Source organism: Rhinolophus ferrumequinum, chromosome 10 (assembly GCF_004115265.2).
Source record: "Rhinolophus ferrumequinum isolate MPI-CBG mRhiFer1 chromosome 10, mRhiFer1_v1.p, whole genome shotgun sequence".
Lineage (NCBI taxonomy): Eukaryota > Metazoa > Chordata > Mammalia > Chiroptera > Rhinolophidae > Rhinolophus > Rhinolophus ferrumequinum.
In genome coordinates, this window is record NC_046293.1 from 4972359 (window position 1) to 4998757 (window position 26399).

General features: G+C 51.2%; 1 protein-coding gene across 1 annotated transcript in view; it reads left to right on the top strand.

Moving 5' to 3' along the window:
- Window positions 1-24892, top strand: part of EFCAB6 (EF-hand calcium binding domain 6) — a 223760-nt gene extending 198868 nt beyond the window's left edge. Inside the window, exons 28-33 of the mRNA XM_033118658.1 lie at window positions 3802-4029; window positions 12135-12368; window positions 14729-14897; window positions 17038-17222; window positions 20743-20892; window positions 23595-24892. Of these exons, the coding sequence (XP_032974549.1) occupies window positions 3802-4029; window positions 12135-12368; window positions 14729-14897; window positions 17038-17222; window positions 20743-20892; window positions 23595-23717 (1089 nt within the window). The 3' untranslated portion in view covers window positions 23718-24892. The remainder of the gene's footprint in view (window positions 1-3801; window positions 4030-12134; window positions 12369-14728; window positions 14898-17037; window positions 17223-20742; window positions 20893-23594) is intronic.
- The last annotated feature ends 1507 nt before the right edge of the window (window positions 24893-26399 follow it).

Below are 26399 nucleotides of genomic sequence, written 5' to 3' on the forward strand. Positions count from 1 at the left end.
ATTTTTCAAATATGCATTGAGATTTTTATCAGCATTTCATTAAATTGATACTTTGAGAAAGATTTTGTCTTTTGAAAAGGAGTTGTCATATCCAGGAATGTAGCACGTCTCTCCATTTATTCCAGTTTTGCTTTAATAACCTTCAATAGAATATGTAGATTTCTTTATCTGTACTTTTCCTATGAAATGCATCCCAAGGTACTCAATAGCTTTGTATTTAATGTGAATGTGGATATTTTCACAATACAATATCTAACTAGTTACCATTACTATTTAAAAAAAGGTATTGCTTTGTTTTTTTTTGTTGTTGTTGTTTTGTATTTTTGGCTTGAATACAGCCACTTTCTAATTGTATTGATATTTTTCTAGTTGTAGACTCATATCCACAAATAATGATAAATCTTGTTTTTCAACATTTATACTGTTTATTTCATCTTCTTGTCTTATTTCAAAAGCTGGAGCCTCTAAAAACATACAGCACGTCTATCTTGTTTCTGACTTTAATGGAAATGAGCTAATGTTTTACCCACTTAATATGTTTGGAGATTATGTCTAACACTCTCATTTAGGAAGAGAGTGTTACATCAGGTTGTTTACCTCTGTACCGTTTATCGATTCTAGTCTCTTCTATGCCATTTTGTCAGGAATCGGTATTGAATTTTGGTAAATGCTTTTGTTGCCGTCTGTTAACATGTGACCTTGGCTCCTGTATGGAATTGTGGGATTTGCTAATTCTTGAAGATTCTTCCCCTTCGAATTAACCTTCGTCGATCTTGGTGTGTCATTTTTTCAATATGGTGCTAAATATTCCTAATGGCTTTTCTTAAGTTTGTTCATGCCTTTGCATTAATATCTATAAATTAGATTGGCTTATATTTTAATTTTCAGGTGTTTTCTTTATCATACTTTTATATTAGGCATTAGGATAACCTACAACGAATTGGAGCACTACTATATATCCCCTTCTGTGTTCTATAACACCATATCTTGCCGTGTATAATGTGCTCTTTTTTGTCCAAATGTCTGAGGGAAAAATAAGGGCGCGTCTTATACATCGGTAGTACCAATTCCATATCTATATAAATGTTTTTAATTCTTTTATTTATGCTTATAAGTTAAAAGTGTATCTAGAAATCAATAACGATCTCTGCATGCAAAATAATACCCTGGAATCTGATCATCGGTTTTGTTGAACTTACCACGAACTTGCACCGATGAAGAGTTCTTGGCCTCCTATGAGGTGCAAATATCGCAAATTTGTTACCGGTCCATAAAATTTCTTGTACCTGGTATCTGTTCTTGTGTTTTGTAATTTGTTACATAAAATTTCTTGTACCATAATATGTTGAAAAATAAATGCTAAAATTCCTTTATAGTTCAAAAAAACAAGTAACTAAATATAAACAAATAAAAATTTGAATTAAAAAATTAAAATGAAAGATTTTTTTTCCATGAAAGTTTGGGCCAAAAACCTGGGTGTGCATTATACACAGGAGTACATTATACACAGCAAAGTATAGTAATTTGAGTAATATAAAAATTATCTATTATTTAAAAGTTAGCTATAGCTTGCTCTTAAAATTATCTAGGCTTGACACCTTTTTAATGATCAATCTCTTAACAGCTTTTTCCATTTCTTTTATGTTACCTGTCCATTCAGGCCTTTCTAGGACTTAAGTTAAATTTAGTAATCTGTGTTTTACTAGAAAACTATTCAATTTCCTCTAAGTTTATGGCATACTCACCGAAGTTTGCATGTACCACTTGGAATCCTCCCATTTCTGTTGCTAGAACAATAGTGTTTCCAGTTTGTTTTGTGTTTTAACACTTTCAAAGAACACTCACATGCGTCTCATCATGCGTCTTATTCCTCCTGGAGAGCTGAGGACACTGAGGGGACGTGTGAAGTGGTGTCTGTGGGGCCACACAGCCAGCTAGAGGCAGAGTCTAGACTCAAACCCAGGACTCTCACTTCCCCGGCTGGACTCATCCACCTGTGTTCTTTCCAGTTTTGTTCACTTGGGGGCCGGCCCTCCTCAGACCTCAAGGGTGTGACAAGTGGAAGGACAGACTCTGAGCAGGACTTTACAACCGGAAGTGGGTCCTCTGTAATCCGAAGCCGACATCCCTTCGAACGTTTATGAAAATGCCTGCGAACGTAGTAGCTATGGGAGGTGCATTCCAACTGTTGGAAAATGCATAAGATGCACCAGTAATATCATTTTTAGTTTCTAGAATGAAAAAGCAAGCATTCATTTACTTTGCAAATGGCCCCAAGTGGACATACTTCAAAGCTCCTGTTAGCCTCTGGGTGGCTGAGGATGTGTTGGGCTGTGGTTTGAGTGTGTGTGTGTGTGTGTTCACATTTTTGCAGATATTCTCATCCTGTTTGACACACTTTCATAAAGCAATATTATGCTCTGTCCTGAAGGATGGTAGCATGTGATACATGTGTTGCTGTGGAATTGCTGGAGATGCATCATGATCAAGTGTTAATACTAGTTGGGGGGATTCGATGTGGTAACCCGGTGAAGTCTTAGCACGGTGCTGGCACAGTGCAAGCAAGCGCCGTTAGAGCTGACAGTCACCAGGGGTTTTGATGGGAGGAAACCCAGCATATCTCGGAACACACCCAGGAACAGGGTCAGCTTTCATGCACTGTCCCCACTGGGTTCTCAGGGTCCAGTCTCTCTTGCCCTCCCACAACCCCAGCCTTCCCTCACTTCAGGAGCTGACCTGTTGATGCAGCAATCATGGGTCTAGTTTGGAGGCTTGTTTTCTAATTGCAGCAAGTAGCTGGATGTCCGAGCTGCCCCGCTGGCCTCCCTCTCCTTGCAGGAGGCTCAGGACTCAGCTGCCCCCCACTGGCTTCATCCCGTGAGCCCCAGTCTCCGCAACCTGACTTCACGTAGCCCATTCTCCCCAGTGCCCCCAGGACAGACACAGAGATCCTGTCACTTTCAGCATCCACTGATGATGGCTGAGTGACTTCCCCCTCCCGTCTGTCCACTGCTGTGGTCACCAGGATGCTGAGCGTGGGCTGATGTCCCCCTCAGACCCCTCCTGGCTCACCTGGCCTCAGCCCTCCTGCCCGCATATACACCTAAACCTCCCCAAAAGATCCCTGTTGCCCCTCTTTCCTCACCCTCCCTCTTCTCCTCCCCGCAAAGCTGTCCCTGAGCCCAGCCGAGGCCGTCCCTCCTCCTGGCTCCCCAGAACCATGGACAGCATCACGGAGGCCCTCCCAACACCGAGGCGTGTCCTGCCCCAGGAGAAGCCCAGCACTCGCGGGATTAAGACCCCGTGGGTCTCAGAAAGTGTCAGACTTAAGGGATCACTTGGCCGGGAGTGGTGCCGCAGCACAATGCGGGAAGCCTTTCAGAGCCCCTGTGAGTCACTGATGTCCCGAAATGAAAGCAGACCCCATGCATGTCCCTGTTCATTCCCTACCACGCAGCGTGGGTGCTCACGGTGTGTTAAACGAACCGGAGGGCAGGCTCAATGAGCAAATGAAGGAGAGTGAAGAGGGCCCGGCTCGGGGGCACCTCCCAGGGCCCAGCTCAGCCCGTTGCCCTGCCTGGTAGGCCTCGCTCGTCGTTGCTCCCTCTTTGTGGCCGGCACAGGCACATCGGAACCTGTGGCCACATCCTGTTCCGACCTGCATCTGGGCCAGGTTTGTCTCCCATCTCATCTTCCTTGCTAAGCGGGGCCTCGGGGGACCTACCAGGGGTGCTGGGCCCAGAGCCAAGAGGTGATCCATTATGTATTAAGTGGAACCATTTTCCACCCTCTTTTTCCCAGACTGCTGCTGAGTGGGCTGAGAAAATGCCCAAAAAGCTGCCCCCCCGGTCTCCCAAGGAGACGGCAGCCCAAGAGATGCTGGCCCAGCTGCACAAGGCAGTGACTTCCCACCACCAGGCCATCACCCAGGAGCTGGAGCACTTCGACACCATGAAAACCAGCACAGTCTCCAGGGATGAGTTCAGGGCCATCTGTACTCGCCATGTCCAGATTCTGACAGACGAGCAAGTAAGAACGCATTTGGTTTGGCATCCGAATCCATGTGGTAGGAGCAGGAGGCCGGCCATGCCCCAGCGTGTAAAGAGTTTAAGACTGTTCTTTAGTTAAAAATACTTGAAGGTTTTGGGGGGAAGGGGTTTGTCGTTTTGTTTTGTTTCGTTTTAAAACTTACTGGAGACTCACGCAGCCTTCCGTTTACGTAGCAGGTGTGAATTGCACCATTTCAATGAGGGTGCAAATAATATCACTTTTATTTTAAAATCAAGTTAAACTTGGCTCCAGCTGCCACTATCCTTCTCCCTCCTTCCCTGGAGCCTCCCTGGGCTTCTGTGATCCAAGGTGCCGGCCAGCCCCTCCCCACACCTGGGCACAGACAGGAGCCTTACCTGGCTCTGCCCCTCCCGCCATCCCACCTCCAGGCTCCCTGGTGCTGCGCTGGTGTTTTCAGATGCCCTGGGGCCACTGCCCCAACCATGCTAGTGACGCCCCACCCCCAGTGGGCCCCTCCACTGTCCATGGGCTGGACACAAGTCGTCCTTTCTGAGGTCCTCCTGCCCATCACAGAACCCCCAGAAGACGTTCTCTGCAGCTTTCTCCCCAGTGACTGAGCTGGGCTCTTTTTAGCTCAAAGCTCTGGCTACCTGCTGCCCTGGGCCTCTTTGACCCTTCATGGTCTTCCAAGGCCAAGAGCACCTCCCAGCGGGATGGTGTCCCGGCCCGAGGGCCTGCCTTGTTTAGTGACCTCAGCTGATAAACCGCACTAAACAGCACAGGGAGGTGTGGGGGGTGCCCAGGTTTCTTGTTCCTCACTGTGCCCCAAACACCAAAACAGAACCTGGCACAGCTGGGGCTCAGCACGTTCAGGTGAATGGAGTGTGTCCAGGGGGTACCCAGTGTGGGTACTGTCCACACCCCCACCCCCACCCTCCAAGAGCCCAACTACTGAAAAGCCCGGTAACAGCACCAGACATCCAATCCCGGAAGCGGACTTTCTTGCACCCTGGAAAATGTGCTGTTCCAGGCCCTCTCCAGTTCTCAAACGCTTCCCTGCCCGATTCCCAGGGGATAACTCAGGTGAAACATGAAACCCGAAATACTTCGAAAAGCAACTCCGCCCCGTCCTTCCTCCTGGTTCTGCCCAGGCTTCCTGCGGCTCCCAGGCGGGAATGTCGCTCTTTCCCTCCAGTGCCGGGCCACTCCAACCTCAAGTCTCACTTTCTCCGAGTCTCAGGGGAAGGATGAAAGTATTCACGGGGAGGGGATGATCCTGCCGCCCGACCATCCCTACTCAGGCCTCTGAACTCCCTCCACAAAAGCATGACGTCGTTAAAGACACTAAGGAAAGGCCCGGCAGACCTACCTTTCCTAAAGCGTCACCTTTTTCAGGCAGTAGGATCATTTTTGCCAAGTACAAAAATTATGCCTCCGAATGATTCCGCCCCGTAGGGCATCAAAGTGGGCTCTCTCTTTGCAAATAGCGCTGTTACTATAAATAGATAGAAGCCTTTGAAATTAATACAGTTTCATTTATTAGTCTATGGGGCCACCTAATAAAGGTTTTACTAATAAAGGTTTTACTAATAAAGGTTTTTCATTTTATCTAAATGAGTACAAATTCACTCTAATTATAGATATAAATTAATGGCATGCTGGCATAGCTGGCTGGCATTTAGAACAATTTGATCTTAATTGTCCACTAAGAAAGCTCCGCCATCCCCAGCATACCAAGCTCCCCCCCACACACAACAAAATCAAACACTTATTTTTAACTGCTGCTTTCTAAAAATACGCGGACACTTCTCAGATACCGTCTGCAGCACCGAGAGCAGCAGAGTCTGGCATAAGTACCGTGGTTTAAGTTGGGTGGTGATTAGCGAAAATTGTGCTATATTTGGGAGGGATGCTTCTGAACACAGGCTGGAAAACGAAAGCCAAAGCCCCAGAGGTCCTTCTGCTTCTCCTCGCGTGAGTTCCTTAGCCAGCGACCTTCCTGGGTGAGTGGCACCGTGTCTGCTGCGGTAAGGCACAGAATTGGCTCCCTTCACATGCCTTGACCCGCCCATGTCATTATTCAAGAGTTCACCAGAGATGCTGGGACAGCCCCACCCATGTTAAATAGCTTTCAGGTACAGTCATTTCCTGATTGTTTATCCACAGTATAAAAACTTGTCTCCTCCTAAAAAGCAATCCAACAGTCATGCATCTGAGGGCAGCTTTCTTGACTTCCAGCGCCCCGTAAGTCAGTAAAGTGCCCCATCTTTTGAAACCTTTTGACACAATTAACCTTTCAGAAAAGGAGAGGGGCTCCCCGAGCAGGTGGAGGGGGAAGCTAACGGGTCTTCGGGGTCTGCACAAAGCGTGTTATGAAAGGTTGTTGGAACTGGGTCCGCTGCATATTGAATAAGAAGGTGGAGACCCATGGGTGAGTGTCTCCCAGCGAGGAGGTTTAGCTCCACCCATAGTGACTGCGGGAGGACTTTGAATATGCACCTATATTAGGGAGAGGAACCATTCAACATTCCTGGACACTTCAGATGTGGCATTTCTAAAACAGACACCTCTAGGAAGTGAGAAAAATGCTGGCAGAGAACAAAACAACCTTTCAGGCAGGAAGACTTGGGTGTCAACCCTGCTTCTGCGCTGGTCTAGCTGTGTGACCTGGGACAAGTTACTCAACCTCTCTGAGCTCCGGTGCCCTCCACTCTGAAATGTGGATCCCCAGCACTCCCCAGGCTTCTCTAGGTACCCTTTCCTCTGCAGTTCAGCCTTCTCCATGTTTGCTTGCTGCCAACTCTGCCTGCCTCTGCCCATGCTGACTGCTCTTTCCGGACTCACTTCTAGCCCAGGGAAGCCTTTTCTGGCCACACCTTTACCTGCAGGAGCTGGCCACACCCACCTCTGCCCTCCCCCCTCCACCTTGAGCTCTCTGTCATCTAGCTAAGCCCTTGGGACACTCTGGTGTGTTCACTGGCACAGAGTTGTCTGTCTTGGCTGCATAGTGAGTGCCTGAAGGCAGCGTGCCTTTTTCATTCTATTGGGGGCCCTCTGCGCACAGGGTGGTGATGTTAGATCTCAGGGAACCAAGGTGAGCCTGCTCCCTGCCTCCTTCCAAGTTGCATCCAGAGAGGGTAGAGAGTTTCAACGCCAGGTGTACGTCATTTGTGTAATTACGACCCCCTGCTATGAAGGGGTGTGCAGCGCAGTGCCCTGGGCCAAGGGGTCAGGACGGTGTCCCTGAGCACACGATGCTGGTTCCAAGAGGAGACAGGAGAGAGAGAAAGCAATGCAGGCAGAGGGAACATCCCGGCAGGAGCAGCAGGCCAGGTGCGTTAGATAGAGCTGCTGCCAGCCTGCCAGTGGGCACAACAGACGCACCCTGCCCTCGTGGGGTCTGCGGGACCCCTTTAGGGACAGCAAACACAGTAAGTAAGGTGTGTGTATGTAGGATGGTGGTAAATGCTATAGAGGCAAAACCTGGCAGGAAAGAGGGTGGTGATAGGGAACTGGAGTGGGAGCCCCGTGAGCCGAGCCGGTCAGGACAGGCTCCCTGAGAAAGTGACAGGCAAGTGAAGACCTGGGTCAGGTGGGTGGCTGGGGGCAGAGCAGGGTGGATCGTGGGTGTGTTTGAGAGTTGGGGCCACAGAATTTGCTACTGGTTGTGTGTGTTGGGGAGAAGGGGGGAGTATAGGATGAGGATCCGGGAGGATAGAGGCGCTGTGGACAGAGGGGGGTGCTGGGGGGGTGGGGGGGAGGGGAGGGTAAGGAAGGGGAGGTCAGGAGTTGGGTGTTCACTGATCTGTTTGCCCACTGTCACAGCTTTTATCCCACTCCTCCCGTGGTTCCCCGAAAATAAGACCTAGCCAGATCATCAGCTCTAACGTGTCTTTTGGAGCAAAAATTATAGTAAAATAAGACCAGGTCTTATAATATAACATAATGTAATATAATATAATATATAATATAGTATGAGATATATGATATGATATGACATGATATGACATGATATGATATGATGATATGATATGATACCAGGTCTTATATTCATTTTTGCTCCAAAAGACGCATTAGAGCTGATGGTCCGGCCAGGTCTTATTTTCGGGGAAACACAGTACTCGTGGTTCACTTTTCTTTTTGCTGAAGTCCATGCTTCCTTGCTCTTCCAGAAAAGAGTAAACTGGAGAGCTGGTCTGTTTTGTCTTCATTCTTACAATATAGTTTGGCTGGGGTCCAATGCTAGGTCCAAATTTTCTTCCCCGACACTCTGAAGAGATTTCTCCATTGTCTTCTGGCGTCTCTTGGCGCTGACAAGGCATCTGCTACCTTTCACACGCTTTCTGTAGGCGCCCTGGTCTTGGCAGGGCACCACCCCACTGTCTGTATCACAGGCTGGCTCTGTAGGTCACACTCCCACTGACCACTAATGCCGTGGGTTTCTTCACCATTTCAGTTCGACCTGATTTCCCTGCTGTTTTGAACAAGACAATACATTTTTAAAAAACAGTTTCCATCTCTGGGCTGAAATCCCTCATCTGTTCACTCATGTCGCATACCTTTTCTACGAGACCCATTAACATATGAGCCATAGTCGCTGTGAAGTCCTTTAAGGAATTTATTTCCACGTTGGGGTCTTCTCTGAGTCCCTCTTGTTGATTGCTCTGTCTCTTGGAAATGGCTGTTTTGTTTGTATGTCTCAACTTTTTTATTTTTTAATGGAATGCCAGACATGTGGAGAACAGTGGAGACCATGCTATAAAGAATATTTCTGCCTGAACATGGGCCTCTTCTTCTGTCTGGCTGTGAGTGTGGGCTGTGGTGGAGTCAGTCGGGTTGGTAACTGAGCTGAATTTGGGTTTTGTAGTTGCTCTCCTTACCCTGAGCGTGCGCAGGCATCCGATCCATCAGCGGGAAATCTGTGCACTTGGTGTGGGTCTGCGGTTGCCAGCAGGTTTCTCAGCATTCCTACTCCACCCTCACTTTCAAAGTCCCTGCATATCTGTCACACAGGCCGCTGTCATGCCGCGGGTGCCAGGCTCCTGCCAGGGTGGGGGCATGTCTTGGTGTTCCTGGTCCAGCCTCAGCTTTAGGCAGGGCCTGTGCCTCTGGGCTTCGGGTGACGCCTCAGTGTCCCCGCCCTCCATCCTGTCTGCCTTGTTCTGGGTGGGTCTTGAGCAGGAGGGTTTCCTGCTCCTCCTCGAGGGCACACGGCTTTTGCTTGTGCCCTTCCCCTGGGGCTGTTAATCTGTGCTGGGTCCTGGGGGTGGGGAAAGGGGGCTTCCTACCCCGTCCAGAGGCGGAAGGGTTTGCTTTTCTCCCTCCGCCAGGGGCCCTGGCCTTGAGTGGTTTGCTGTGCCTCTCCCAGTAGCTTAAGGCTTTTGCTTCCTTGAGAGGAGGGTCTGGAGAAGTAGTGTGTGGCATCTACCCCCGCCAGTCACCGTGGGTGCCTGCGGCCGGAGCCCGTGGGGGAGTTTGTGAGTGTGGGCATTCCTTGTGTCTGGGCCTCCCGGTTACTCCAGCCTGGTACACTGACCCACACTGAGCCTGCAGGGATCTGTAAACATTTTAGCTGATTTCTTCACGCCCTCCCACCCTCTCCAGAGCTCTGCCAGGGGTGGGAGTGGGCACATCTGGCTGTCCTTGGAGACTTGGGGCTCTGCAACCTCAGCTCTCTGATGGGCTCGAGAAAAGTTCTGATTTTGTAGAGATATTTGGCTTTTTCTCCTTGTTAGGACGGGAGTGGTATTCTCTTGCAACTTGCCACGTCATAAGCAAAAGCGAACCCAAGGCTGTGTATTTTTAAATGTTCAGAAGACAGCTACTTCTCTGCACTTGAAGGGGATGTTTCAGCTTGTGATTCTGCCACGGTGATGTGGAAACGCCCTTCCTTTTGACTCATTCACAAAACACCAGAATTTTGCCTGGGTTTCATGTCCAGCTCACCAGCCTGCAGTCTTTTGGAAACCCCTTTTGTGGTGCCCATTTCCATTCTTGTTGATGCCTCTCCTGTCCCCACAGCCCCCCAGTTGCCATCCTGCGTCAGTATTTGGGGTGGAGCCTGTCAATATTCCTGAGCCACGTGTGGGCTCCCCTTTCCACACACACACGGTTCCATGTCATCCTTGTGACGTGTATTCTGCCCTTCTTGGTTTGGCTCCATTAGTGAAAAGTGGATGAAGGTAGCGTTTCTGTGGTCCTACCTTGACTTCATTTGCATCACAAGATGTGACCAGGCAGGTGGTCGGGTCCCTGCCTCGCCTGTCTGAAAAGAGGCCCTTTTGTTGCCCTGAGTTTTGTAAGCATCCTCACTTCTGTCCTTCAGTTTTTCACTGCATCCTAAGCAGTCACGCCCGTCCTGTGTATTTATCCTTAATTCATGACCTCCTCCCTACGTGTCCCCCAGATCTCACTACAATGGATTTCAGGAGAGCCCCTGGGGCAGCCAACCTCGCTCATACAGACCGCAGCTTTCTCTTCTTCCTTAATATGTTTAGCACCGTCTCACCTTCTTCGTTGTAAAGGGTCTTTCCTTTGGTCCGTCGTCCGATGGGTCTTTGGGGAGTCTCCAGCAGTTGAACAAACATGTATCGAGCACCACCTATGTGCCATGCCAGCCCCTTTGCAAGGTGTGCAGCATTTAAAGATGAATCTCAGAGCTTCCAGGCCGGGTCGGAAGATGTCACCTGCAGAGGTGGCTTCAGTATGAGGTGGGAAGGTAGAGAAGAGCACCTGTCATCTTCCCAGTGGTACTGGAACTTTCCCGGAAGAGACAAGTGGCAACACTGCCTCCTGTTTGGGGGGGTTAACTGCCCTTGGGGACTGTGAGGTCTGTGGGTGGTGGGGTCACTTTCTCAAGGCCGCTCACTTCCACTCCACTAAGCAGTTTTCCCTCGTTGACCAGAATTAAAACAACATCAATCTATACACCTGATAAATGACATCGAACTATACACACCCTACACCTACGTCAATTTCCTGGTTTAAGGTTGTTACATAAGGTGTGACCTTTGGGGGAAACTGGGTGGAGGGGACAAGGGACCCGTCTATACCATCCTTGCAACTTCCTGCAAATCTATAATTATACAAAGTTAAGAAAAGAAATCAAGAATGTTGTCCCGAACGAAACCTTTTCCCCCTCTCAGGGCCTGGAGCTTTCTCCCTCCCTTCCTCACCCACCGCTAAAGACTTCATTTCCAGAGTTTCAAATTGAGCCAGATATGGTCCCTTTCCATTTGCTTCCGGGAAGCCCCGGTGGAGCCCGGAAGTGACTTCATTCCTGCCAAGCCAGGTGTGTGGGGAAGGATGGGAACGGTCCCTGGCTTTGCTGTGCCAAGGCTGCCGCTCCCCAAGCAGGTGCTGGAGGCTGGGGCTCCACTGGGCCGTCGGGGCTATAAAAGACCCAATTGGAAGTAAGCTGCCTTTCTCCCTGGCTCCCCGAGAGCCCTGAAGCCATCACAAGCAGCTCATTGAGGGAGCATTGGTCATGTTGCTGCATCCATGCAGCGCGTGGTCCTGACGCCCCGGGACAGCAGACGGCACCGATACGAAGCCATAAACTTCTCTCCGGTTTTCCAAATGCCTGCCTTTTCATCTTGTGGGAAGGCGTTGTTTGCCCTGGGGGTGCAATAAATCGTGGATGCAAACACAGGGGCTGAGGGGTGCGTCACCTGGTGAGCTGTTTGCAGAACTCAGGTGTGCCGGGAAGATGAGAAATGAGTCTGGCTGCTGCCCCGGGACCCAGATAGGCCAGGGGTTTGATGTGCATTTTCTCCTAAAATGTTCGTCTCTGCTGCCCCTCAGTCACTGTGACTGATCACAAGATTTAATGGCCTTAAGCTGCTCACTAAGGGCCCAATTCAATTAAAAAATGTCCTGCGGAAGCCATGAATAATCCTCTTGTCTTCTCTTTTTCGGGCTTCCAGAGGCTTCCACCGAGCGGAGGCCGAACGGGTGTTTTTCTTGTTTAATTTTTCTGGTTGGCGTGGGCCTTGGCCCCCCGCCCACGTGAGCGCTCCCTTCACCAGCCTGCTCCCCCCTTCCCACCATTGGGGGGGGGGGGCGGGGAATTCCGCTTGGGTTTGGCACTAACCCTAGGGAAATGCCTTCTGCTTCTTCGCCAGTTCGACAGGCTCTGGAAAGAGATGCCAGTGGATGCCGAGGGGAGGCTGAAGTACCTGGACTTCCTGAGCAGGTTCAGTTCGGAGAAAGTGGCAACGCCGCTGGCCACGGGCGATTGGGCCAAGGCCCACAGAGGGCGCAGTGTCCCCGAAGTCACAGAAGAAACCGGGGCTGCAGTGCCGTCGCCCACTCGAGACCTGACAGCAGGGACAAAAGCCCCGCGGAGTCACCCCTGTGTGAGTTCTCCATCCCTCAGTGTCACGCGTCACCTTTCACCTGGCCCACACACCCGGTGTGTGGGGGCCCTTGTGTTCCCACAGGGTGCGGTGACTGAGAAGGTGGCACAGGGTGAGCGTGGGCGGGGGTCAGAGGAGAGGCGTCCCCTGTGGGTCCTTCGCCTTCGCCTGCCTGGAGGGGGTGGTCAGTGTGAGGAAAAGGGGTGGGGGGTGGAAGGGAAGAACGAGGAGGGTGCCGGCAGGAGAACATTGATGTCCCCTGCGCTCCTGGCATCATCAGCAGGAAAGCAAACGCCCCACGTAGGCGTGGGCAGAGCGCCCTGCTGCGTGTCACAGGTAGTCTTGTTACACCCACCCTGCAGGGGAAGATGCAGAGGCTCTAAGAGGTGTCCTCACGTGCTCGGGGCCCCTCAGTCAGACACGGAGAGGCCCGATTTCAAGCCAAGATCCGTGTGACTGCACAGCGCTCGCCCTGGGCTGAGCCACCGGCCTGGGGTGGGGGAGGGGCAGCCTGGCAGAGGTCCTTGCCTCACCTACAAGGAGGACGCAGTGTCTCCAGGGGAGGCTGGTTGAGAGGATCCCAACCATTGCATAGTGTGCCTCCTGCGTGGTGAGCACTCAGGCTCCGTGTTATTGTTCATTCAGCCAACACGTATTTATTGTGCACCTACAATAGGCTGGGTCCTGTCTGTGATGTACTGAGACCTTTGTAGAGCTAAGTGTGAACACAGGACCCTGCCCTTGTTGGGGGTGGGGGATGACAGGCAGGAAACGCAAGCGTAATGAGTAAAGGATTAGCAAGTTAAAGATGGTGAGTAGAGCAGAATGAGGGGGGCAGGAGAGGTCCACGTCCCACTCCAACTGTAAAATGTCGCCTTACGTGGCCCGGGGAGTCAAGATTGCAAATGGAATTAAAGTTACTAATCAGCTGACCTAAAACAGGATAATCCCCGTGCATCTGGGGGGCCCAAGGCAATCACGGGGGGCCATAGATGGGAAACACGGAGACAGCAGGGTTGTGTCATGTCAGAGAGATGCAGTGTGAGAAAGACTTGATCCGGCATTGCTGGCTTTGCAGGTGGAGGAAGGGGCCACAGCCAAGGAATGTGGGAGCCTCTAGAAGCTGGAAGAGGGCAAGAAACGGGTTCTCCCCTGGAGTCTCAGGGAGGAAACAGTCCTTCCCACACCTTGACTTTATTCAGCTCAGTAGGACCCATTGCAGGCTTCTGACCTCCAGGACTGCAAGAGAATAAATGGGTGTCGTTTGAAGCCACCAGTTTGTAGACCTGTTACAGCAGCCACAGGAAACTCAGGCCTGGGGGGCCATGATAAGGACCTTGGCTTTCACTCCGAGGGTGATGGAGCCTTGCAAGGTTTTAAGCAGAGAAGTGACACTGTCTTTGGGACTCTGGAAAGAGTGCTGGGGATGTCATGTGTTGAAAAGAGGCCGTGGGTGGAGCGGGTGCCAGCGAGGCTGGCGAACGCAGGGAGCTGGTGAGGAGGCTGTGGCGGTCAGCCAGGTGGGAGGCACAGGTGGCACAGGTGGCTCAGGGCGGGCAGGGGTGGACCTGGTGACGGGCGCCCAGACACAGGGTGCATCTTCCGGGCAGAGCCACCAAGACTTCCCTACAGATTAGACGTGGGGCTGGATGGAGGGAGGAGAGTCCAGGAAGCCGGCTGTGTTTTGGGCCTGAGCAGCGGGGAAGAAGGGCGTTACCAGCAACTGAGATGGTGGAGGCACAGGTGCTGCAGGGCTTGGCAGTGAGGCCAGGAATTCAGTTGAGTTCAGCACCGTATTGATCACCACGTGTTGAGGAGGCGTTCAAAGGGATATCTGGGCTAGGTTCAATTCATTCCCCGTTTTTAAATGGAAAATACAGTAAAACAAAACAAGAACAGCCTCGTACTTGGTCTACAGCATTTCAAAGTATCAGATGTTCTGGGCTGAGTATAGTAATGGACGTCCATGCAAATGACACGTGAATTCCGTTCTCTGATAAGACTCTTCTTCTGGTGAAAAGTATGTCATTGTCACCACACACACACACACACACACACACACACTCACACCCCAGGAATATATTTAGTTAGCATCTCTCTATATTTGAATCTTGGCTATATATTTATTTCCAAGACTATTTTAGTTATTATGATGTGGCACCATTATAGCCCATCGATGGAAGTAAAAATTAAAGAGCAAAATTGTAATACCATCTATGTTTTGCTTTTCATTTTATGTCTGAGCTAATACTGCCTGTGAAATTGTGCATCTCAAAACCTCAGACACATCTGTAAGTTTTTACTATTACTCCCAGTTTAAATCTCCGATTACAAGACAGTTTCCTCTTCTGTCCTGCTAGACCCTCGCCAGTTCAACCACAGTGCCGGGTACCCCACTCCTGCAGAACTGCGAACCCCTAGAGAGCAAGCTCCGGAAGAAACTTCAGGGCTGTTGGCGACAGTTCCTGAAGGAATGCAAAGAGATGGACATACACAAGCAGGCGGAGATCACCTCGTCCGAATTTCTGGGTTCGTTCTGGTTCTGTTCCCACGGTAATACCGTGTGCATCCTGTCATCTCCACCCTGGGGTGGAGACCAGGGAGTGACACAATGGGGAGCCGGCAGGGAGCATGGCAGGCTGGTACCTCGATAAACACCAGCAGGGGGACAGGACCCTAACACACCTTGACCTGCGCTGAGCAGTTCCCACCCACATGATTGAGTCAGCACGCCGCGACTTTCAATGTTAGAAAGCACAGACTTGCTTGTGATCTCTGGACAGAATGTAAATGTTAACAGACTGACAGCTGAGGGAGGTGGGGCCAGTGGAGAGCAGGGAGGGCTGGGAACACGCAGGCTCCGCCCACCACACAGCTCACTCAACATCCACTCTCCCTGTTGACTCATTTTCCACCATGTAGCACTTTGGTCAACTTTTTAAATTAAATCAGTTTGATTTATACTTCCAGTAATTGTTGCATATCGTTTATGCAACAATTTAATTACAGGAAGTAAATCTGACCAGGTCACGCCTCTGCTTATAGCCCCCTTGGCTCCCCCTCTTCTTGACTAATACGTAGACCTGGAAAATGGTTTTCTTGAGAACCTCCATTATTAATATAAGTTACTTTTACGATAACCATGGCTCAAAAATGCAAAACTGAAAGCAAGTAGAAACTACGTAAGTGGGGTTCCTACCAAAAAAACACATAAATTAAGTATAAAAATATGAAATCAGTAATAATCAAATGTCGTTACGTTTGTTTAATGGAACATGTTTTGCTGAAGCCAAATCACCAATGTTGGTTTTAACGTGTATTGGAATTCCACTTGTTGTTTAGTTAATGCTTTTGATTTTGAGCAGGATGAACCTTAACTTGTCATTATCATTATTGCTGTTTTGTTTCTTTTTAACCATGAACTCATGTAAGCCACCAATCCATTATTCTGGTAGGCTTGTCTGATTTTAGCGGCACCTCCGAAATTCAATACTGTGAAACAAAATTTAACTTTCAAAAGTCATTCCGTATTCTCTGTGCATTCCTGAGGTCAAGTCGGAGCAGCAAGACACTTTGACGGACAGTTCCCTTAGGTCCCACAGCACCCGCCCCCGCAGGGGCAGAGGAACCCTTGTACACGCCACATCCGTCAGTCAGCCTGCGCTTGGTTTGACGGCACCATTCATGTGTACAGTCCACTCGCATCGGTTTTCCGCATTGGCCCCAATGAGTAACGTAATATTCCCCGGCTCAACATTTTGTTGCTTCCATCATGTCCACTGGAAGTCTATTTATTCAACCTTAACCTAAAATCTCATCCTACCTAAGTCTCTTTTGATCATGAGTTGTCACTCCAAAAGCAGCTCGGGCTTTCTAATGGGTCAAGGACGTGAGCACGCCTGCTAGTGCAGACTGGGGCGATTGCTGACCCTGCCGTGTGCCAGCTTCAGGGCAGCTGGGCGGACCCAGCAACATGGCACCCACGTGGTCCCAGTCAGGAAGCCAAACTCCAGCCCTGACATTGCTTGGCAGCTACTTCTTAAGGGTGGTCCATGTATGTCAGAATAGGTTTTATACATTTTAGATCGTCACTGGCACAAAAATTCAAAATGTGTAAGTTTGTGCACCCTAACGGACTCTCAAGAGTACAGCTCCAAAGCCCACTTGAAAACTGCTTGGTCAGAAGGCCAATCTGAATTCCTGCCCCACAGTCTGGCCCCTGCCCGCCCACCCCCAGCATGTGGAGCTCCCCTTCTCCCCTGTCCCCACCTCTGCCCTGACTCAGAGCCGGTGCTCTGGCAGCTCCTGTCCCCTGGGGCTACCCCTCCCTGACTGCTCCCACTCCCCCCGCCCCACCTGCTCTGTGGTGGCAGCTCCTGCAGCACCCAGCTGTGGTGCTGTGACCACAGAGCTAGTGTTCCTGCAAAACTGGGACAGCAGGCAAACATCCGGATGGTGGGGCCCAGCCGGCTGCGGGGTCCCCCTCCCTCCTCACTGCACTGTCTGTCGTGTGCCTGTCTGTTTCCATATCTGTCCAGCCACCGACCATGAGCCCATGGAATGAGGGCCCAAAGCAGACAAAGCATCTCAGCAAGTGAAGGGTGGGTGGATAGATGGACAGACGATGGACAAATGAATGAATTGCTGCCAATGGAATCTTTGTTTCTAGCTCTTGTGGAAAAATTCAAGCTGGACATAAACGAAGAGGAGCGTCAGCAGCTCATCATGAAGTACGACTCCAAGGACAACGGGAAGTTTGCCTATCGCAACTTCATTCAGAGCTGCGTGCTCCTGTTAAAAGCAAAAGAGACCTCGCTGATGCAAAGAATGAAAATCCAGAACGCATATAAAATGGTAGGAAAATCCCTCCTAGAACATGTGTGGGTCTGGGCTTAAAAGGATCTCTTAGATTTTTCTCAGTTGATCGCAAATCTGGATCACCTCAATTCCTACAAAAGGTGGACACAGTGGCTGCAGAGACTCCAGGAGGGGCCACTGGCCAGTGAGGACTCACCTGTCAAATGTCTCCGGCCTCTCCCCCACCCCCCATGGGCCCCCGCTCAGATTTTCTCTATGCACATATGCTATACGTGCATATCTCACTTGTATGATATATGCATGTACTCATGTGATATACATGCATGTAACACTTGTATGATATATATATGTACACATGATATAAGCATGTCACACTTCTGCGATACATGCACATGTATACTATATGTGTGTATCATATTTGTATATGTTATACATATAAAATATGTGTGTATCACACTTGCATGATATGCATATATACACACACAAATTACGTGTATACACACTAGTATGATATATGTATGTGCACGTATATGACGTGTGTATGTAACTTGTCAAGCAATCCTTTGCTGCCCTGTGTCCTCCATTACATACAGGTCTGTCCAGTGCCAGGCAGTTTTCAGGTGAGCATATGACGACGGGGGTCTGCCCAAAGAGCCCAGAGCCGGCCACGCAGTATGTCAGGGAGCTCGTGTCTGGGAGGCGAAAGCTGTGGGTACAGGTGAAGTCACCATCAGGCTTTGGGAACATTGCAAACAGCTCAAAATTTACCTTCTTGGAAATGACTCAGAGATTTCTTTCTGGAGCCCCATAAGGGTCTGGAGACCCCAGACTGGGACCCAGTAGCCTGGGTCCCATATCCTTAAACTCGTTCAGGTGGCAGACAGCTGATTATCATGGCTCTTCCCAGAGCCCCTGGAGACGCCTGTATGGCAAACAGGCTCATACGACGCACGTGGAGCAGTAATAGGTCAGTTAACTGAAAGGGCACAGCTGGGGGAGGATCATAGCAAAGTGACACGTAATGTGTATTCATCCATCAGCCGTCTGACATGGGCCAGACCCTGTGTTCTGGGTGTGTGTGGGGGAGGTTGGAGACTCCTTATCTTTGTTGCATAAACTACACCCACCATTTTCTCTGTTTCTTTGAAGAGGAAGGAAAACCTAGAGATGCTTAAGTAGCAACAGGAGGGCACTGTTCTGCATTTTTACCTTTTTTCTCAACCATTTGTGATTTAAAAAAATTTTTTTTTAACTTTATTGGAGAATATTGGGGGACAGTGTGCTCCTCCAGGGCCCATCAGCTCCAAGTCGTTGTCCTTCGATCTAGTTGTGGAGGGCGCAGCTCAATGGCCCATGTGGGGATTGAAACGGCAGCCCTGTTGTTCAGAGCTCGCGCTTTAACCAACTGAGCCATCCAGCTGCTGCCCCTCATTTGTGATTTTTTTGATTCTCACCCTCACCCAGTTCAACTGCAGTGTTTTCACTGACTCTCCTTTCTCGAGTCTTTTTAAAACATGAAGCAAAAAAAGCTTTGTCATGCCCGTACTCCATCATCTGTAACCCTGCATTAAGTTACATTGAATTAAATAACAAGTACCACTGGCACTGTGGATTTGGGGAACAAACACAGCTGATGGCAGCCACCTGAAGACTCAGGGGCGGGGACCAGAGGTGTGGGGAGACCTGGCCAGCCCCCCCAGCCAGTCCCCACCAGCAGCAGAGTGACGGTGGGTTAACCCAGCCAACAGCGTATTCCATACAGGAAGCTTCTACACAGTGAAACTGGTCCAGTTTCTAGTAAGCAACAGCTAGCATCAAAAGCACAGACCAAGTTACGGCAGAAAAACTTAAAATTAAGACAGTTCTTTGTGTTCAGCTTTCTGTGAGCAGAGAAAAGGTCCTCATGACATCTCCATGGGACCCAGGAACATAGTTGGAGAACCATGGAGACGGCCTCTAAGGCCCCTGCCAGCTCTGGCCTTCCTCCGCCTCTCTGGGCCTCAGTTTCCCCTCCTGTAAACGATGTGAGAGCTGTTGGTGTCTAAGAGCCTTCAAGAGGAGGCTGGTTAGGAGGAGCGCCCCAGTACTTCCCTTGGAGGTCTCCCCTCCACAGAGGGCATCCTGATTCCAGATCCACCCTCTGTCCTCATGGAGGCACAGAATGTCTGGCCCGTGCCGCCTGGGGAGGGCCTCACTGAGACTGTGTTTCTGGGAAATTGATAGGTGCTCTGGGACAGCCCTGTGGGGAGCCCCGGCCTCTTGGCAGAGGTCCCAGCACACGTCCCATGGGCTCCTGCCTCATCCCCAGCTCTTTTCACCCAAACCCCACTATAGCCTCACACTGTGGTTCAGATTCCTGCCTCGGTGTGATTGACAGGCGGTGATGTCTCCTCCCCCAGGAGCCTGTCGTAGGACAGAGCCCCTGCCCCTGCTTCGTTCTTGTCCTTGCAGCCCCAGCCGCTCTGTACAACTGTGGAGCTCAGGCCAGCCATCCCCAGAAGAGAAGCTCAAAGGGCCCTATCTTCGTCCAGTTCTTTGGTGCCTCCTCTGCAGCCCTCAGAGACACCTTCCGGGGAAGTGGTGGGGCAGGGACAGAGGCCGTCTGGGAGGGGTGGCTGCACCGCACTGGGAGGGGAAAACCCTTTCTCAAGCCAGGCGGGTGTGGGAAGAGCAAGTGGGCACAGAATCCTTTCTCTTCTGTGCACGCAGACCGGCTGATTGGCTAAATGGCAGCTAATGAAGCTGTAGGGTTATCTGGTGAATTTCCATCGTAAGTTCTAAATGATGTACAACTGAAAGCAATTTAACTTTGTGCTAATTTGTTTTATGTAGTGCCATGTTAAAATTAAACTTTCCCAAAACGTGTTACACATTACTGCCTACAGTTCACCTCTGTGATATTCAGACATGCGCTGGGGCTAAATTATACTAAAATACCTTGTTTTCAATCTTTTAGCACCTAAATGAAATAATCACAGTGCATTGTACTGTCTAATTGCTAGATATAATTACAACCTTGCAATTAAAAAAAAAAAAAAAAACCCTGCTCGTTATGATAACCTACTAGAAATCTCTTTTTTCCTCAAGTTGTTTTGAAGTTGGCCGGCCGGGTATCTGCGTGGCCGTCCCTGGAGGGACCTGGGAGGACTTCCTGGAGGTGGCAGCTGTTGGAGGCAAACAGCGCCTGGATCCATCCTGATCCTGCCATTTTGCCTCCCTGAGCCTCCATTCCTCAACCCAGAAATGGGGATGAAGAGACCCTCCTTCCTCCCAGGGTGGGGGAGTAAGTGAGGGAGGTGGAAACAGTCGGTGTTTTGCAACGGTCCACACACGGGCTTCTGATGAGCAGTAGGGAGGACAAGCGTGTCATCAGTATTATGAGTTCTGCTCCATTCTAGATGGGGAGCCCACCAGTGGGGCGCGGGCAGTGAGAGGGGGTGAGGTGGGAATCAGGCCCAGGAGGGGAGCTCGCAGCCCATCCTCCACTCCCCGTAGGGCCAGCCGTCCCATTCGAAAACTCCTATCTCAGCAACTCTTGGTTTTTCCTTTTTTCCAGGAAGAAGCTGGTGCCGAGACTTCTTCCTTTTACTCTGCATTACTGCGCATTCAGCCCCAAATTGTGCACTGCTGGAGGCCGATGCGGCGTGCTTTCAAAGCCTACGATAAGAGTGAAACGGGGCTGATAGGTGTGACGGACTTCAGGAAGGTGAGCCAGCTCTCATGCATCTGTCACCTCTGCACAGGGATCCAGTGCCAAAAAGCCAGCGGCCAAACAACCTCAAAAGAGGGCCCCTGCCCCCTGCCGAAGGCCCAGGTGCGCTGCTGTCCCAGACCTCACTTCCTTGGGACCCCCAAGCTATCAAGGGCTAAGATCACTTGCCCCTCCCCTGCAGACCCCAGGTTCTCCTCCTGAAGATTTCTAGGACCCTGTGGGGACACTTGCGATGCCGACACCTGTGCCCAGCTGCCATCTCGGCTTCATCTGGGGGGGATCCAGGACCTGCGTCTGCCTCCCAGGACTCACAGAACAGAAATATTGAGGGGCCAAAGCGAGGTCCCAGCCGTGGCCACTCAGGCCCGCAGACCCAGCCTTGCTTCACGGGGCCCCCAGGACCCACAGCTGCCCCCCAAGTGGCAGGGCCAGCTCCGCTCCCACAGTACAGGGTGGCTAAGCCCCTCTGGTTTCCAGAGTCACAACTTGGGTGGCTTTAATGCACCCACAAGAAGGTACAGCATTGTCAGCGGGAACGTGGTGACCTGGCCGCCCCGCCGCCGCCCCTGGGGGGTACAGGGTCTTTTCTTTACCTCGAAGCTTTACCTTGCAGGACCTTTGGTGTGTTTCTCCAGAGGAAAGAAATGGCCACCTTGAGGGGTAACTTAAAACTCCCGCTTGTAGAATAACATACAATACCTTGACTTCTACCCCGCTCTCCATCCCCACACAGCCAGTGAGGCTGAGAAAATAATTGAGGTCCGGACACTAGATTAAAAGTCACATGTTATGGCCAGATATCAGAGACACATAAAGGGGGAGGGGGCTGGTAGATGAGGGTAAAAGGGATCCAATATATGGTGATGGAAGGAGAACTGACTCTGGTGATGAACACACAATGTGATAGATAGACGATGTATTACAGAATTGTACACCTGAAACCTATGTAACCTAACTAACAATTGTTACCTCAATAAACTTTATTAAAAAAAAAGATTTTCAAAATCAGGTTCAATGGTATGCCCACTTTACTTCATGAACAGGAAAAATAATCAAAGTAAACTCAAAGTAAAAAATCAAAGTAAACTCAAAATAATCAAAATAAACTCAATTTATTTAACATAAATTAAAAGTCCAATAAAGCAAAAGGCACCAAAGTGATATTTCTAGTAGATTATTACAGTAAAGATCCCAAATGAATCACAAAAAAAAAGATATCAGAGAGAGAAGGGGTTATGACCTCAACATGCACTAACAAAAAATGTATTCCTTGGGTCTGTCTCTGCTTCAGCTAAACACTTTTTTTAAAAAAGGAAAACAAATCTTTTCTTTACTAATCAGGAAGATTAAGAGCAGCTGCATGCTACGGGCCCTTTGCTGAGGCTGAGGGTGAGGGGCTGGGCCCCGAGCTGGAGCATACAGAGGGTGGGGGGAGGCGGGCTGGGCCCAGGCCTGGCCCCCGGGCAGTGAGCGCCTGCAGCCCTCTGCCCTCCGCGGCCCACAGTGGTTTCCAATTCACTTTGTCTTTACTTTGGAGTCAAGTAGAATTCTCAGCCAGCCATTCTCCAGGCAAAGAAGAGGAGGAAGTTGGGTGAAGTCTCTGTTAGGAATTTGGGATGAGTAACAACGAGGAGGGAACAGAGCCCGAGTCGGAGACCAGATGGGTGTTGGGAGCCCTTCTTGTTTACCAGATATGTAATCCTTATGTTTAGGCACCAGGGTACCCGTCTATTAGGATTTGTTTCAGCTGCACACAACAGCCTGGAAATTAACAGCACCTTAGACATGGTGGGAGTTTATTTCTCTCTCACGTCAAAGAAGCCCAGATCTGCCGTAGTGGCGGGGCCGTAAATGGGGACGTCACTGTTTTTGCTCTACCATCCTCAACACCTGGCTTGCTTCCTCAAAGTTGCCTCATGGTCCAAGATGGCCGCGGGAGCCCTGCCATCATTTCCATATTCCAGGCAGCAGAGGAAAAAGAAAGGAGAAAAAGGGCATGTCCCTTTCTTTACAAGAGGCTTCCCGGAAGCCCCACATAACATTCTCACTTAGGTTTACCTGGCCACAACATACCATACTTAGCTCCAAGAGAGGCTGGGAACGGTTGCCCTTTAGCTGGACGCACAGCAGCCTAGAAGAAAATCAGCGTTCTAATAACTGAGGAGGAAAGGGTGGTCGAGATCAGATGGGCAACTCCCAGGCTCCACCGCAGGCGCTTGTCATTACTGCCACTGCCTGATAACACCTGCTCCCTGCACCTGCTGGCCACGCCCTCCTCCCTGATGCCAAACCCTGAGTCCCCACCTCGGTGAAGGCCCTGTGGCCAGGGCTCCCCTCCAGCCCTCTCCTCTCTGTCCATCCCCCATGGGAACAAGACGGCCTTATCGCCTTCAGCGAAGTGATGGTTATTAACCTCCTGGGGGCCTCTTCCAGTTTCACACCCACAGTGTGGGTGTGTGAAGGGGCTGCCCTCCAGGGTGATGAAGACAGAGAGAGGGGTGGGAAGGAAAATGTGTGTGGGGGGAGAAGCAATGGGGGAGAGAGAAGGGGAGAGAGGGCTGCTGGGGGCGGCACTGGAGGTGAGGTGGCCCGGCTCCGGCGGAGGCTGGGAGAGAGGTGGGTGCGTCCCCAGCCCTTCCTGGCAGCCGGCCTCCTTGAATGGCGCCAAGACAAGCTGGTCTTCTCCTGTTTCGCAGGTCCTGAGACAGTACAGCATCAACCTGTCAGAGGAGGAGTTCTTCCATATTCTGGAGTATTATGACAAGAGGCTGTCTTCGAAAATCTCCTACAACGACTTCCTCCGGGCCTTCCTCCAGTAAAGCGCCCCTGGGTGTGCGCAGCGCGGACAGAGGGGCACCACGGGGCCTGTCCCCCAAACAGACAAAATCATATGACTGGGGAGGTCTCATGAACTGTCCAGAGAGGCTCCAGAAACAAAACCCACACCCACGCCAGGGGTGCGTCTTTCCCGGGGTGAGCCCGGGCTGGGTGCAGCCCCGCGGCTGGGTCAGGCATCACAGACCGGACGGCCTCTCCAGGCAGCTGGAAGTTACCCCTGAGCCTCAGGACCCCTCCCTCATTAGTCTGAGCAAATAAAAACGTTTTTCTTTACAGAAATGATTCTTGAGACTTTAAGAGAACCACCAATGCTCAAATACTTTAAAACTCAGAATTTCTGGAGGCTGTATTCAGGAGAGCCTGCTGGGTGCCTCGGGGACACCCAAGGCCCCCTCCTCCAGTCTGGGCCCCAGGTGCTTCCTCCTGCTGGATCAGCTCCGTGCCCCTGCTGGGCTTGTCCACACAGCCGCCTCTGCCCCTGGGTCATGGACAGCAGCCTGGCATCACGGGGCAGCAGCCCACGTCCACATCAGGCCCCGCTGGTGCTTCGGGGATCAGCCTTCCTGGGGTCCAGCTGAGCTGGCCGCTGATCAGAAGGCCATCAGTGACCATCTCAGGAGAGACCCTTCGTTGGGCATGACGGGGTCAGATAAGCTAAGAGCAGTTTTCATCTGCTGCGGTTCTTTCCACCTATTGAGAAGCAGAGGGAAGTCAGATGGAGTGTGCTGCCTTCTGGAAAACTCTGGAAGGAATGGGGAGAGGCAGGCGGGAGGGCTGTTCCTGGGCTGTCAGGGAGAGGTGGCGCGAGGAGCCCACACTGTCCTCCGACCCCGGGCAGTCCCCGGCCCTTCCACACCGAGAGAGGAAACACCTCTGCTGCCATCTCAGCCCCGGCCACCACTGCCACACTCCTCCCCCCCCATCCCACCCCTTCTGCACCCCTGCGCAGGCCACTGGGCCCCAGCCTGAAGGCCCATGAGCAGGGGAAAGTGTTCTGCCGGGTCACCTTTGTCTCTGTGTGTCCTGTATTCCCGCCTCAGTTCAGACTGGACCCCAGACGGAGATGGTGGGTTCACAGGAGGCTGTGACCCGCTTCAAACCAAGGGGAGGCCACCTCCAGGGGACGCTCGCTGCACAGACAGGCCCGTACTGGGCAGTGACAGCCGTGCCGGGCTGACCCGTCAGGTGGATTCTGTTCCTGCAGCTGGGGGCGGAGGTGGGGGGTCTTCCCTCAGCTCCATCACATTGGATTTTTCTCTGTAATCCATCTAAACTGGGATGTCTGCACTCATTGCACTTGTGGAGATTTGCTTTCAGCCAGATCGTACAGGCCCAAGGACCTCACCGAGGGGGAGCCGAATAAACACGGGAGCCCCACGTACTCGGCGTGTACTTTGCTTCTTTTCTGAGGGAGGTGGCAACTGGCAGCACCAGTGCCCCAACCACCAGGAGGGCAGGCTCATGGGGCCAGGGCAGTGGCCGTGGCTGCTTCTCCCCTTCTCCAGGCTTTCGATGAGTTCTTAGGAAGCAGGAGCAGAGCTGACTCTCCTGTGGGTGCCAGGCCCTGCTGGCCACGCTAGCCCACTTTGTCCCACCAGCCACACCACCTGGCAAGGTGGAGTGTCCACCCCCATTATAGAGGTGGAGACACTGAGGCCCATGCAGAGGGAGGGGAGGAGGCCCCATGGGACTGTGTGGCAGCCGCGGGTGCCTGGGACAGGGGGTGAGGAAGAGGCTTCTTGCTTTCTGCCCTTCAGCCAGACTCCCCCAACTTGGCAAGGGGGGCATCGGGATGAGGCTGGGGGGGGCTCTGGCAGGGCCAGGTAGCAGGGATACCCTCAACCCCAGCAGCTCTTCTTTCTGAGGGATGAAATCCCTTGGCCCCTATGTAATTTACCTCTCTGGACTGAGCCTCTGTTTCTGTGTCTACAAAATGAAGATAATAACCTGTCCTGCCCTCCTACTGGGCCCGTCAGTTCCTGGGTCCAGCCAGTGAGCTCACCCTGTGCCTGGCCCAGGAGCCAGACACAGACCTGCTCCCTGACAGTAGGTCACAGGCAGTCAAATGAGAGGAGGGTCAGGGCTCAGGGTGGGGGTGGGGGTGGGAGCCCTTAGTCTATGGGAGCCCAGAGAGCCTCGGCCTTAAGCTCAAAGCCTGGAACCTGGCCTCAGAACAGGATTTCAGCCAAAGGCGGAGGAGGGGTGGGCTCCAGTGCTCTCAGAGTCAAAGCCAGGAGGCTGAGAAGTCTAGGCCATTGCCTGAAGGCCTAACCATGCTCCCCGATTGGGCAGCTATCCCCTCCTTCTCCTTTTCCCTGGGTCCTGTAGCCCAATCAGGTGTTCAAACTGAAAAACTCACTAATAAAGATTGCCTTTGACAGATGCCTTCATAGATTCAACATGGTCCAGGAAAGAATGAGTGAGTTTGAAGATAACATGTATGCAAATTGAAATGCAAAGGGTAAAAAGTGAAAAAAAATTTCTATAATTGGCAAAAACGTCCTTCAAACACAAGGATAATTTTATAGAATCAGAAAGCTTGAAATAGGTGAATTGAGATTATCTAGTGTTAAGAACAGAAAGGAAAAAAAGAAAAATGAGCAGAGCCTGAGAGATCTGTGCGGTACCACCAAGCATACTAACACACACGCAAGTGGAATCCC